Consider the following 15,000-nt stretch of genomic DNA (forward strand, 5'->3'; position numbering starts at 1 on the left):
TCATCATCATCATCATCATTATTATTATTATTATTATTATTATTATTATTATTATTATTATTATTATTTAAAGCGCCAAGAGCCTCAATGTTGAGGATACCGTGCGTTCTATAAGAGTCTATTTTTATTATTATTATTATTATTATTATTATTATTATTATTATTATTATTATTATTATTATTATATTATTATTATTATTATTATTATTATTATTATTATTATTATTTATTATTATTATTATTATTATTATTATTATTATTATTATTATTATTATTATTATATTATTATTAATTAATTAATTAATTAATTAATTAATCTATTTATTTATGTATGTATGTATTTATTTATGAATTTATTTAAAACCTCTGACTTTCTCCTGTCAGAAACATGATACACGACGGGTGGCTTTCACATGCTTGTCATGATTTTATCTCTAAAGGAGGAATCAAATAAAAACCAGACCCCCCCCCAAAAAAAAAAAAAAAAAAAAAAAAAAAAACAAACTGTGACATCCTGAATCATAGATAACACAGGAGTAGTAATCTGTATCCTGAATCTTCTTCCCGGAGTTAATTTTTCTTTATCGATAAACTCTTTCCCGAAATATAAAACTGTTCACATTTGTTGTTCGTTTGTAAGTGTCCGACTTGTCTGTAGGCCCGATAACCCAAATTATTATAATAAATAATGATGATGATGATGATAATAATAATAATAATAATAATAATAATAATAATAATAATAATAATAATAATAATAATAATAATAATAATAGATCTTGATTGTCCATAAATATGGCAATTTGTCATTTAGTTACACTTGTTATAACTTTATATGATAACTATAACATTGATTGAACAGATATTTCACTCCTACTTATTCTCTCTCTCTCTCTCTCTCTCTCTCTCTCTCTCTCTCTCTCTCTCTCTCTTGGTCTCATTGATGGAATGGAAATTCTCGTAGACAAACACAAATAAATAATGTGAAATTGAATGTAAGCTTCAATTTAACCAACGAAAACAGATGATATGGACGTTTCGGGTTTCCCCTTTATCAACAAAACAGGATGAATGAAACACTACAGACGAATGAGATAATGTGATAATGGCGTTGCTCAGATTCGACATCTTTTTTTTTAGGGGGGGGGGGGGCGAGGTTATTTTTTGTTGGATTCTTTTTTATTTTAATCTTTTAAGGTGCATCAAATATGTGGCTATGTGGTCAAGTGGTATGACACTCGCTTTCGGATCGGAAGGTCCTGGATTCGAGCCTTACCTGGCGCATAGTAGAGTCCTTGGAAATAATAATGGTATAGATTTATAGTGCGCCAAACATCCCTTCATCAGGAGGGCTCTGGGCGCATAATAACATAGATTAACTTAATCATTAAGCCCTAACACAGTACGAACAACGCTAATTATACACATAATCAAAAGAAAGCCTGTCGGAATAAGAATGTCTTCAATCGACGCTTGAATTCCTCTAGTGAAGACGAAGAACGTATCTCTAGTGGTAGTAAATTCCACAACCTTGGACCAGAATGCTGAAAGGCGCGTTCACCAGCCTTCACTCGACAGCGGGGTGTTTTCAATTTGAGGTCGTTCGTTGATCGAAGCGATCGCTGTGGGTTATACCGTTCAACGAGGTTTGAGAGATATGTTGGTGACGAGCCTTCCAGGCATTTGAAAACGATAGTTGAAGATTTATATTTAATCCGCTGGTCCACTGGCAGCCAATGCAGCTGCTGTAGTAATTCGGGAGCTGCAGTTTTCCTGTCTTTCTGCAGCACAACGCGGGCTGCCATGTTCTTTATTTTCTGGAGTTTCTTTATTTTGTCCTTTGTAAGACCAACAAACAGTGCATTGCAGTAGTCCATTTTCGGGAATATCAAAGATGTTACCAATTTGTTGCAAGTTTCCCTATTAATAAATGGTCTGATTGTTCTGATATTTCTTAGAATGCAGATAGCACTTGTTCTCACATTGTTAATATGTTTGTTCATAGACAGATCACTCTCTAAGGTGATGCCGAGATTTTTTGCTGATGTTGTGAGCTGTATTTTGTCATTATCGTTGATTGTCAGTGCCAGTGTAAATGGATCTGTCTTATTATTGGAACTAGCAATGAATAAGGCTTCAGTCTTGTCGCCATTTAATTTTAATCTATTTGCAGACATCCATCTCATCACATGGTTGATGCATTGTTCGTAAACAGTTATCTTTGAAACTATATCGGATTGCAAACACATGCTATATATCTGGGTATCGTCGGCGTACATATGGTAAGCGAGAGAATGTTGCTCTAAGATTCTCACAACAGGGGAAGTGTAAAGTACGAAAAGGACTGGGCCTAAAACGGATCCTTGAGGTACAACAAAATGAAGGTCACGCTCTGACGAAGTTACTTCCCCAATTAAAACTGATTGAGTTCTTTGAGTAAGATATGATGCAAACCAGTTTAGAGCAGTGCCTGATATGCCGAAAGTAACTTGTAGCCTTCGAAGTAGTATGGCATGGTCGATGGTGTCAAAGGCCGCCGAAAGATCGAGAAGACCAAGGAGGGTGGTTTTTCCTTGATCAATAATTTGCAGCAAGTCATTTGTGATTCTCATCAATGCTGTTTCTGTGCTATGTTTTGCCGATATGCCGATTGAAAGCACTCATCGAGGTTATTATGTTTCACGTGACAAGAAAGCTGTTTTAGTACAATCTTTTCTAGAATTTTGGAAATGAATAGTAGATTTGATACAGGCCTAGAGTTTTTAAAATTATCACTGTCAAGTCCCGCTTTCTTCAACAATGGCTTCACCACTGCTTTCTTGAAGCTTTCTGGAACAACTCCCACCATTAATGATTAATTAATCAATTCAGTGATGTAAGGTGCAAGTTCATCAATACACTCCTTCAAAAGGGATGTTGGTAAAGGGTCGAGCCTACATTATTTGCTAGGACTAGAGAGAATCGTTTTCTTTGTGTCATTTATTGAAATTTCTTTGAAAGATGTTAAGGGTTCACCATAAAAAGAGGTATATTCTGCTTCTGTTTCGTCTGTGTCAAGTTCACTCCGTATTCATGAAATACTCTACAAAGCAGTCCGCGAGTTGCTTGTCGTCAGTGTGGTGTGGCAGGCTTGTTTTGATCTCTTTGCCTAGAAGCTTATTTGAGATTTTATAAAACTCCTTCGGACTTTTTATGTTATCAACTTTATCAAGATAGTAGATACGCTTTGCCTTAATTGTCACCTCTTTGAGTTTATGTTTGAATGATATGTAAATTTCCTTATCAATTGTCAGGCCAGATTTTTTCCATTTCTTCTCCGCTTTTCTTTTCTCTTTCTTGATACGTTTTACCTCCAAATTGTACCATGGTGATTCTTTTATGATGTTCACAGATCTTGTCGTGAGAGGTGCGTGCTTATCCATAACACTAATAATTGCTTTATCAAAATTGTCAACAGTCACTTCAAATGGCTCTTTACTCACATTCTCTCACCTCTCACCGTGCCCAGGTGTAAAATTGTATTTAAAAAAAATTGTATTATCGCCTAACAGGCGTCATGTCTCGTTCTACTCGTTGTGTTGCTGTTGGTCAGGGTCTCTCTGTAAAGCGCTTTGAGCACTTTAGTGGATATTACGCTATATAAAATCTCATTTAAAAAACAAAACTGTGCAACAAACGGTGATTGAATTGTTGAGTCTATTAATCCTGGATATAAGTAGTTTGCGATGAACTGGTTCGCTATTTATAGGATAGCAAGCAATTGTTATTGTCTCGTTAACATTACTGAAATCATGGTAAACCGTAGCTTTCGTTCACTTATAGCCTGATACTAAACCCCACTAAGAATTTTTGACGAAAATTTTTAGGTTTGTGTTGCACCTTGTGAGTTTTCGTTACGGTCCGTTCCACATGCGTTGACGTGGATATCTTCACGACCTTCTGATGGATTTGAATGATATTGGTTTGAATACTAGAATTGTTAATGACGTTAAGCTGATTTTCTTTTTTTGCATCGGTTACAGTACAGTACCATACTTTGGGATTTTTATTCTTTACGGTGTATAAAAAACGAAGAGTTTGGGATAAGTGAACATTTGGATGGTTTACATTTAATATACACAGTAAATTCTGTTGTGATTACGATCGCAGAACTTGCCACGGGCTTGATCAATTTACTCATAAACACGGATGGCAGAAAACAATAACAAAGACCTGAGTGACGTCAACTTCATTCTACATGTATCTACAAGTTTACAAAGGCTCCGGGAACACTAACCTAAAAATGACGTCAAAATACAAATCCGGAGTCGGGCGATGTTAACAAAGGGGAAGGGTCAAATCGGGACACGACCACTAATCACACAAGTCAACAAACATTATAATAAGATCGTGACATAAACGTTTCTGGAACAAAGTCACGAGTTCCTCCTTATATAACTATACCAGAACCAGCGGTAGAATTGATAAAAATCGAATTGCAGCACGAGCACTTTCGGTTCTGCGGGGGTATTCCACGGGGAATTCCACCCCTTTGTAAAAACAAACCGGATTGCAGCTCCAATCTTTTTTATTCCTTTTTTTTTTCTCGGTCAAGGTTTATTGGAAATCGTGACAAGTCTGGCGCACAATGATAAATACTTTTTTCTTTCTTTCTTTAAGTTTAACTCACTCAATCCTAGAGTTTTTTTCTACTTTTCAAAATGGGAAAAAATGTATTGAAAATGAGCATGTGCATAGATAGTTTTTGTCAAATACCATTATCATGCAAAAACTAAAAACATTGGCTTTGATGCGACGCCTAAAATTTGTCTCGTAAAAATGTAATAAATAGGCATGGAGTACAAATAACCCGGGTAACCTACGGATATAATCGGTGTTAGGCTATGTGGTCTTGTGGTATGGCACTCGCTTTTGGATTGGAAGGTCCAGGGTTGGAGCCTTGCTCGGCGCATAGTTGAGTCCTTGGAAAAGGCTCTTTACTCACATTCTCTCATCGTATTCAGGTGTAACCTGGCCGTTAACAGCGTTGTCTCTGTCCGAAAAAAATAATAATATCGCCTAACAGGCGAGTTCCTGTCCTACATGTTAAGTGTTGCTGTTGTTAACCAGTGACCCCTTGTAAAGCGCTTTGAGCACATTTAGTGGATATTGCGCGATATAAAAGCTCATTTTTTTCACTCAATGTTAGATATCGAATATGTTACTCAACGTTACAAAATGGTATTATGTCGTTGTGGATGGGATTTCCCTTTTGAAGCATATTTATATTTACTTTTGTTTATTTCTAAATAAAAAAAGAAGGATGACAAGCACTGATTCAAGGCATAATGTCATAACACATAGCCATGTCTGTAATATTATGCAACGGAAATTTATATTGACTGGTCGTTGATCATGCGGCAATAAGTCACCTTAGCTCTCTTACAATACATATCAACTTGGTGAATGGATAGGTAAAAGTTATATTATACAGTTCTTATATTATTCAAACAGAAGTCGTCAAAACCACCGATTTCACACTAAGAAACCAAGGGAAGTCACAGGTTTGAGATGTTTTGACAAGATGGAGGGTCATTTTCATCGATCGATATTTATTGAAGGACGAGTTTTCTGGCCAGAATTTTAAATACACGTTTTTTCAGAGTAAAGCAGATTCGTCTATATTGTGGCCAGTTAGGTTTTTTTTCTTTTCTTATACTTATAGTAACATTACACCGACGTCCGGCCTTCCAAAGTTTCATTATGTGTTTGTACCCGGAGACAGATAGCCCCATTCAACGTAAATGTAAGCTATCTGATGATTTATTCAAGGAAAATACCCCCAATTCATCGAAGCATAATAAAAACGTTACCACAATATAACCTCTCGGGTGTATGTGTGTGTGTGTGTGTGTGTGTGTGTGTGTGACTTCTTTCACATTTCTCAGTATTGACCACGAAGGTAGGTAGGTACTTTAACAGCATGAAGCGACACGTCCGCATCAGTTTATTCTCATTAAATCATTGCAGCTGTTAATGCTATGCGTTTAGGTAAAATACAATATCCGCCAGCCGGATATAATTTACCTCTACCAAAACATAAAACTATGTGTAACCTTGAACTTATAGTAAGTCTGACTGAATTGAGAGAATTTAGTGAGAACTAACCATAACAATGACTGTCAAAAAGCAATAACAAAGAGCTGAGTGACGTTAAGTTCGTTCCTTCTAGTCACTCACCCCTTTGTTATTGACTATTAATCAGACTATAAACGTTCAAGGTTAAACAGTCTTCTGTTTTGGAAGGAACATTATATCCGGCTGGCGGATGTTGTGAGTATTTAAGGGACAGAAATTGAAATAGACGCATTCACCTAATTGATGCTATGCGCTTAGGTAAAAAAACTCATAACATCCGCCAGCTGAATATAACGTACCAACACATAGTCTGATAGAATTTAGTTAGAACTACCCATAAAAATCATTGGCTAAAAACAATAGTGACGTCAATTTCCTTCTATCGATAAGGCCCGTGAATGTGGAGCTTATCCGGTTTCCGTGGCGTTAAACGGAATGGGATGATCTATATTACTTTTCTATGTGCTCGAGGTCATTGGTTACAATGCAAAATGTACTCAAAATGACCCACATAGTGCAAAGTATTCACAGATTTTGAAATAGTATCTAACATCATGATTGGTCATTTTGTTCAGCTGGACACATGGATATTGCAACGTAACATAAACTACTCAGCCTGTTTACATTTGTTAAGAAATACCATCGTTGGACAGCAACAAATCATGTGATTGTTTTTAAGGGTTTTAGGGTGCTTGCAACACATTAAAGTCATACCAGCGCCAGTAAAAAGGACAACAATGGAAAAGGACAGAAAGCATGATGGAAAACTTATATAGGGGGACAGAAGACACATTAGGTGCCTCCTTGCCCACTCTGGGAGGTCAGGAACCCCACACAGGAATCATGTGATTGATGACTTGGTTGGACGAAACCCTGAATACAGAAGACCCCCATCGTGGAGACCTTTCTTGACCTCCTACGTTTGAAATTTCGAAGAAACTTCTAAATACGTCACGCGACCTTGAGAGCAGGCATTGGGAACGAGCTCAAAATTTCAAACACAGGTTTTCAAGAATACGTTTTAATATATATATATATTCCCATTGTCTATCAGCCGAGTCAGTTTGTGAGCATTTGTCACGTTTTAAGACATTGATGGCATGGGATTGCACTGAGAGACTGTAACTGTAAGGCGCAATGCATTTCGTGCCAAAGAATAGTAAATAACGGCCGATGATTTCGACTTGAAGGCTTATATTATTGAGTATTGTATTACGCTAGGCCACCGTGCCCCATCCGCCCCCACCATGGAGAACTTTTACTATTATATTTTGATGAAAGTGTAATTTTTAATGCCCAAAATTACATTTGCTTTGCTTCTATAATGTGTCGCCTGTATGGAGTTGTCTCTGAAAGGTCACAGAGTGCAATAGTCATGACTTTTGACTTTAAAAAAATAATTTTTAATTGAGAATTTTGCATAAAGGCATATGATGAATCAGTGTTCATCTTCTCCTTTTCTCGTATGCCTTTTATATCTGGAGTCCCGTTTCGAAGAAGAAGGTATTCGTGCTGTTGAGTTCTTCTAGTGGGCCGAAAAGTTCTTTTATTAAGAGAAGTTGCAGACGACCTTATCTCTTCTCTATGGATTGATTATTTTCTGCTGTGTGTTAATCAAGCAAAGTATTTATGACTTTATTTTGCATGAATGGACACATTTGTATTTTCAATGGATTAGTTTCAATGTTTTAAATAGCTCAAAAATGGAAACTTAAGCGACACATCCGGATGAAAAGAAAAATTTTTCTCTGTGTGTATGGAAAAAAAACCCAGCCTTTATTATTAAAAATCTGTATCATGAGACTATATGATGATGATGATGATGATAGTGTTGATGGTGTTGATAATTATGATGATGATGATGATGATGATAATGGTGATGCTGACGATGTATAAATAAAAAGCAGTCGACTCAAATCTTCAAAATAGAAGAAAAAAATATTCCCTTTATTCATCTCCAAGGAGAAAGTTGTTTTTCACAGTAATATCTATAATTCAAATTGCTCGAAGAGAAGAACATTGCAAAAATAAATAAATCTTTAATCATACTAATACTATGTAAAAACATATATATTTAAAACTATAAGGGACCATGGGCTTGTTTTGCTTTTGTTTATTTTCAAGGATTTTACCGCGCTTGTGGCATATTTAGGTCATATCAGCGCCAGTAAAAAGGAAGTAAAATTCTAAAATGTACAATTAAAAGCACACAAGATAAGTAAGACAAAGGGAATGGTCAATATAGGGAATAGATTGATTTAGATTTCAAAGGCATTCATTTTATCAGATAAAGATCTGAACAAGTGTGAATGAAAGGTGCCAGGCAAAGCAAGAAATAAAAATATCCCAAAAACTCAGCCTACCTCGACTGGGGATCTAACACTGGTGCCTGCTTCATAATTTCTTAATTTCATTCTATCAGTGTGAGTGTGCATCGATCACCTAAAAGTCTCATCCAGCCACACGCACAGGGTCTCATTGAGAGGAATACACTCAAATGTTTACAGTATACATTCAAAACGACAGAGAGATGATTTAAGAAGGAAAATAATATCATCTACCAAAACTTTAACTATACATTTGATTATTTCCCTCTCAGTCAAGGGAAAGGACAAAATCTAGTAATCCCATTCCAAGACAATGACAAAAATCAAGTTGGAAAACAGATATAAAGGGATAGAAAACACAGCAAGTGACCTCCTGCCTACCGTGGGAGGTCAAAAGACCCCCCCCCCCAGCCATAGCCCTTTCTAACAGATGGAAACTATTTGACATGTAAAGCAGTGCAGGAAAGTGGCAAATGAAACCAGAACAATACTACAAACATGACAAGATGCGATAGTACAGTATAGAGCAGTTGGTAAAAAAAGAAGGTTCTAGATTATTTTAACATTAAAGTATAGGACATCTTTCGTATGAATGAATAACTTAAGAAAATAACCCCCCCCCCAAAAAAAAAAAAAACAATTTAAAAAAACAACAAAAAGAAACAAAGCAAAAACTAAACAAAAACAACAACACCAAAAGAAACCTCCAAACCAAAATAATAGCAACAACAAAAAACAACAGGAAAAAAAAAAACAACAAACGAATCACAAATTGGTACAATAGAATAAAACCACAAGACTACATCCAACACAAAATCAATCCTAAAGTGAAATTAAAGGCGCTTGCAACCCATTTTTTATAGACCATATTATCAATGTCATGGGGGAGGCAGGGAAGTGGTTGAGTGGTTAAGGCATTGCACTGTGACCCAGAAGGTCCCGGATTCACGCCCCGCTTCAGGCACTTTCGTTTTTTTTTCCTCAGGCAAGATTATTAACCCCCAATTTGCTCACTTTGGGACACATGAGTGATTACTGTTGACATCATATATCTTGTTTGATGGATTATCTATATTCCTTCGTGGAATGCCTAGACCACAGCATCTAATGATACCGTGGCAGAAGGGCGTAATTTCTGTGGGTTTTTAAAAAATACCAATATCATACATAATCATGATGTAGGAAAGAACAAGTCACAATATTTGGGCCGAGGACAAAATACAATCGCCTCAGATTATAATTATTTCAAATTGAAAACTCAAGCATATGCAGGTGCCAACTTTGCCATCAGGACTCTCAACATAGTCTACAAACCCCAATCGACTCAGGTGTCAATAAGTACCTGGCTGTAGGCAGAGAGGGATATTGTAAGAGTGTTAGTACAAAAATGGATGCCTAACAGGCGACTGGCACTTTTTTCAAATGTAAATATGGTTCCATACGGTCTGCTGGTAGAATAAATGAAACATTGTGAAACGCATTGAGCATGGTAAATCCGTGGAAATGCCTTCTATAAATCTTCACATTTATTTTTTTTTTACATAGGAGAATAAAAGAGATAGAAAGGGTGTTACCAAGTTCTCAACTCATCCGCAGAGAAGGCTTAGGTTCCCCTCCCTGTGGAGAATTCCATTCACCAATTAAATTGATTAATTGATCAATAATGATGTATAATTAAATAGCAAAAAAAAAACAAAAAAACAACCCAAATAACAGTTTATCATCAAACAATTACGACTGAAGAAGCACCAAAATATGGGTTAAATGCTTCATAGACTAAATCTATGGGTTGCTGAGAGTTAAAGTATGTGAATGAACATGACATGATAAATGTGTTTTACACATATTCATTAGCAAAAAGACAATGTATATGATTATGTATAAAAAAAGACAGAAAAAAGATTAAAATAATATAATAGTGGTAACAATGGCACCTATGGTAGTCTTAAGGATATGATGATGATGATGATGATGATGATGATGATGATGATGATGATGATGATGATGACGATAATAATGATGAAGGTGACGATGTATAAATAATATAAAAAGCTAAAAACCAGTTAAATCATTTTTTTTTAAAATAGAAGATAAAAAAATATTCCCTTTATTTATCCCCAAGGGTAAAATTGTTATTAGGGTCTATTCCAAGGGTAGATTGGAATAAGCCTGGGGTTAGCTAGAATGCTAGGAGTTTTCAGCACGCTCTGGATATGACTTTTAAAAAAACATGGAAATAACTATAAATTATTGGCATGTGCTGAACTTCCTTACACTCTAGCTGACATTGAATGGGGAGCAGAGGTCGTGAAGTTGCGCCTTCTTTTCTTCCAGTTCAAAACTCCTTGGAAGTGTGTAACCAGTCCTCCGGACAATGAATAGTCAGTGAATAGATTAGATAGTGAATCATAAGGTGCTATAAATATTTCAGTTGCAAGGGGTATAGGCAGATTCTTTTGATTACAGGGTGTGAATGAGCAAGGACAGATCTTCATTGTCGACCAGCATTTAATTAGGCTAGAAAATAAGGTGTTATCATTCTAAATGCAGAATGTATGTATCCAGTCCTCCGAGGGACTGATTTTAAACTTCCTAGGAAATTTGAACCAGTATTTTGACATCATAAAATTATTCCCGATTGCTGTACTATATTATAAGGTCTATAATCATTTTTCAACTTTGACACATACAAGGGAAGCAACTCAGTATAATAATAAAAGTTAAACTTGCATTATTCAAGGCTCGAAACGAACCTACTACTACTACTACTACTACTACTACTACTACTACTACTACAACAACAACTACTACTACAACAACAACTACTACTACTTCTACTACTACTACTACTACTACTACTACTACTACTACTACTACTACTACTACTACTACTACTACTACTACTACTACTTCAACAACAACAACAACTACTACTACTGCTACCACTACTGCTCCTGAGAATAATAATATTATAAAGTTATAATACAATAGCGAATTAAGCAAGCTTACATATTATTTGTTATATAAATTTCTAAAATACATACTCAAAATGAAATAAATATATATTGTATAATGACAGTAAATTAAGGTAACATTTAAATGTAATTTCTCCATTATATGACATAAGGGAAGAAGACATAATGTGAAACTTCTACTTTACTGAAATCAGTGACTGCTTTTTAGAACAGATGTAGATAGAAATGAAACAAATTTCTGTGTTGCCTCTCGTTGACAATTGGGTGGCCAAAGAAAGAGAGTTATTTTCATCCAATAATGCATATGATGTTTTCGTTAACACCAACCTTTTTTAAAAAGTGGATATCATTGTAATTATCTGATCTTTTGTATTTTCAACTGCAAGAAAATCAGACGATTACTGAGGAATTGCCATGGAACAGAATCACTGAAAATGTCAGAGTGAACAATAACCCGACAATATTCTATAGTTATCTCAACCAGTTTAAAACCAATAGATAGATATTACGTCAATGCCACCCCACCACACTCTAGTAACGTCAATCTTCATCACATTAAGCTGCAACTATTTTGGATTGGATTGGATTGGATTGGGTTGGATTAGGAGGTAGACAGAAACAAATAAACGAGTGGGAAGTTTGGATCACTTATTAATAATGGGTCGATTGAGGTGTATTTAAAAATGCTATTTAAAACGATTACGATTATTATGATAATGACAATGATGATGATGAAAATAATGATGATTATGATTGATAATAACATAATGATAAAAATTTTTTTGAAATGACATATAAAGAGATTATATTAATCAACAAATAAAATATGTATATTTTTATGGTGAGAGGTAGTGAATTTTCCATGGCAGAGTTAGGATATTCTGTTTTCTGGTTTCCTATAGTCCATTCCTATGTAGTCAAATATGTCTTCCTCACAGGTCACTGGTAAGGGTTCTCCTGGAACTCCTGAAAAAATGATTTAAAAGAAGTGACTAATAAAAAAAACAGACCCACTTGGGGGTAGATTTCAAACCTGGATCGGTGGAGCTCATGTCTCGTCTGAGACAATTCACCTAGGAGAAGGAACACTCTGGTTTCAAACCTGAGTAGATGGAGCTCATTAGTCATGGAAGACAATTGTCTAAGGGAAGGAAACCCCAACAGAAAACTACGGGTAGACTGGATTCACTAACTCGGGAGAGGAACCTGTCTCGGAGTGAATCTCCAAAATCAATCCCGGTACTCCAAGTCTGGGGGTTATGCGATGGGCCAACTACCCGTCCATTTGTACTCCAAGTCTGGGGGTTATGCGATGGGCCAACTACCCGTCCATTGGTACTCCAAGTCTGGGGGTTATGCGATGGGCCAACTACCCGTCCATTTGAAAATAGCAAGTTAGAGAAACTTACAACAGCAATAAAAAAAAACAGGCTTGAGGAATCAATCGGAAAATCAATATTGTATAGAGGATTGGGCACATTATAAATAAACTTCATTATTATTATTATTATTATTATTATTATTATTAAATCGTTATTGATCAATGTCCTGCATTATAATTTTCTATCTACTCATTTATTTTCTTTTTCTTCTTGGAGTGGCTCCATTGCTCAGCAATATATAATCATGACTTGTCATAAATATCAAGCAATATTAAGCTTGTTCAATGGCTAGATGAGTGACTGTGATCATGAAAATTCTGGTCCCAATGTTGTTTTCTTGGGTATGGCACTTTACATACAATACCTCACTCAACTAAGGTGTAAATGAGTACTTGACTCGAGGCAGATACAAATAATTTAAAGAGTGTCAATACAAAAAGTATGCCTAACAGGCAACCGGTACTGTGTGAAATAGAAATATGGCTCTACATGGCCTGCTTAGGGAATAAATGAAATATTGTGAAGCACATTGAGCATGGTAAAAGCGTGAAATTCTCTATTTAAATGATATATATTTTATTTCTTTTTTTTCCCCTCCCTCTTCTATTTTTCTTTTTGTCTACTTCTTCTTTTTCAAATAGACCAACTGACTAAGACTGATATGTACCAATTTGAAATGCTAAGCGGTAATCTTGAATTTTGAAATTGAAAAAAAAAACAAAAAAGAGAAAAAAAAAAGTTACCAGTGCTTCCAACAGGTCTTATGCAGTACTCGTTGATGGTAAAACCTTGGTCTAAAGCCTCCTGTCTCATGTTTCGGTTGAAGACGTCAGAGCCAGTGAAATACAACAGGGCACAGTAATACTGATCATGAGGTACCAGTCTGAAATTAAAATATTAAAATATGTATCGAGGGTGTCCGACCCTATCAGTACTAGCACTGTGTATGATAAAATCATAAATATGTAAAGCTTTGTGCGGCTATATGGTCTTGTGGTATGATAATCACTTTCGGATGGTCCAATATTTATGTTTTTATTGTTTTTGTTATTGGCTGAGGAAGGGTTTTGAGCCTGAAACTTTCTGTGTTTGGTATGTGTTCTTTCTCGAAGCTGTTATACTCACTTTTGTTCATTACATTTATACAATCGATAGTTTCTTGCAATTTAGCACCATTTTCAAAGTAAATGGTTAAAAGTAATTCCTCATCACTCGACACGACTTTCCATTGTCTTCTAGATCATCAGTGTGAGGGGACAAAAGTTTGTGACAAACCAAAAGGATGATAATTCATTGTTGTGAATTTGGAATAAACAAACTGTTTCCTAAAATGTAATCAACAAAAATGAATGTAACACTTATAAAAAACCCCCCAATGAAACATGGAATGTTCCGGGCTCAAAACCCTTCTTCAGCCTATATTTTTTTTAATTGTTGGCTGAAGAAAGGTTTTGATCCCGAAATGTTCCGTGTTTGGTATTTTGTTCTTTTTCTAAGCTGTTGTATTAATTTCTGTTCATTAAATTTTGCAGTCCACATCTTTTAGCAGCTTAGTATCACTAAAACTGTTTCCTAGAAACCTCTCGTAATGCAAACTTGTGATTCCTACCTCACATCAATTCTACGAAAGCTGTGTTCCTCTGACTTATCTGTTTTGTCAGAATCATCTTGTAAACGACAGACACCCTGAAATATAATCACACATTAAAAACCTTTTAAACTTTCAAATGTTATAAAACCATTAAAATAAAACCCAAAAAAGCAGTGTGTGGCATAATATGCAAATATCTCACCAAAGTGGAGACAACCAATACAATCAATTTCTATAAAATCTCTTACTGGGGAAGTTACAGTCTAGATTCAAAGTTTTTTCATATAGAGACTTCTAGTTTTAGGGTCAAAATAAGTGAAAATGACAAATGACTATTTTTAATAGTTTTAAACGACTTATGGTTCTTTGCAGGTCTGATAACCCAAGTTGTTATGGTCTCATTATTGTAATGGAAATACTCTCAAACGAACGCAAAATATTTTCCATTACAACAATGTTAACGGGCCCATAATTGCGTCTAGTTATTACAAATATGTTCACATCAGCTTCAAAGCATAACTTCCAAATATCTATTCTAAAAGTGTGTACCTTTCACTAGTATGTAAGGGTCAATTATATATATCTTCATCTTATTATACACACGTTTA

General features: G+C 35.3%; 2 protein-coding genes across 4 annotated transcripts in view; both read right to left on the bottom strand.

Moving 5' to 3' along the window:
• LOC144973468 (core histone macro-H2A.1-like) overlaps positions 1-15,000 on the bottom strand; it is a 592,749-nt gene that overhangs the window by 166,469 nt on the left and 411,280 nt on the right. The window lies entirely within an intron of this gene.
• Positions 8,044-15,000, bottom strand: part of LOC144973454 (DNA polymerase beta-like) — a 26,794-nt gene continuing 19,837 nt past the window's right edge. Inside the window, exons 11-14 of one of the 3 annotated variants that reach the window (XR_013645546.1) lie at positions 14,411-14,487; positions 13,545-13,684; positions 11,376-12,385; positions 9,949-11,236 (exon numbers count right to left, since the gene is read on the bottom strand). Coding sequence is in view for 2 of the 3 variants with exons in the window: in XM_078915915.1 (XP_078772041.1) it covers positions 12,291-12,385; positions 13,545-13,684; positions 14,411-14,487 (312 nt within the window). In the remaining variant the exon portion in view is untranslated. Of the gene's footprint in view, positions 12,386-13,544; positions 13,685-14,410; positions 14,488-15,000 lie in introns of all 3 variants that reach the window. The other 2 variants (XM_078915915.1, XM_078915917.1) reach the window with 2 other exon arrangements.

This window comes from Berghia stephanieae, chromosome 5 (assembly GCF_034508935.2).
Source record: "Berghia stephanieae isolate SIO BIC M18660-M18661 chromosome 5, UCSD_Bste_1.3, whole genome shotgun sequence".
NCBI classification, from domain to species: domain Eukaryota; kingdom Metazoa; phylum Mollusca; class Gastropoda; order Nudibranchia; family Aeolidiidae; genus Berghia; species Berghia stephanieae.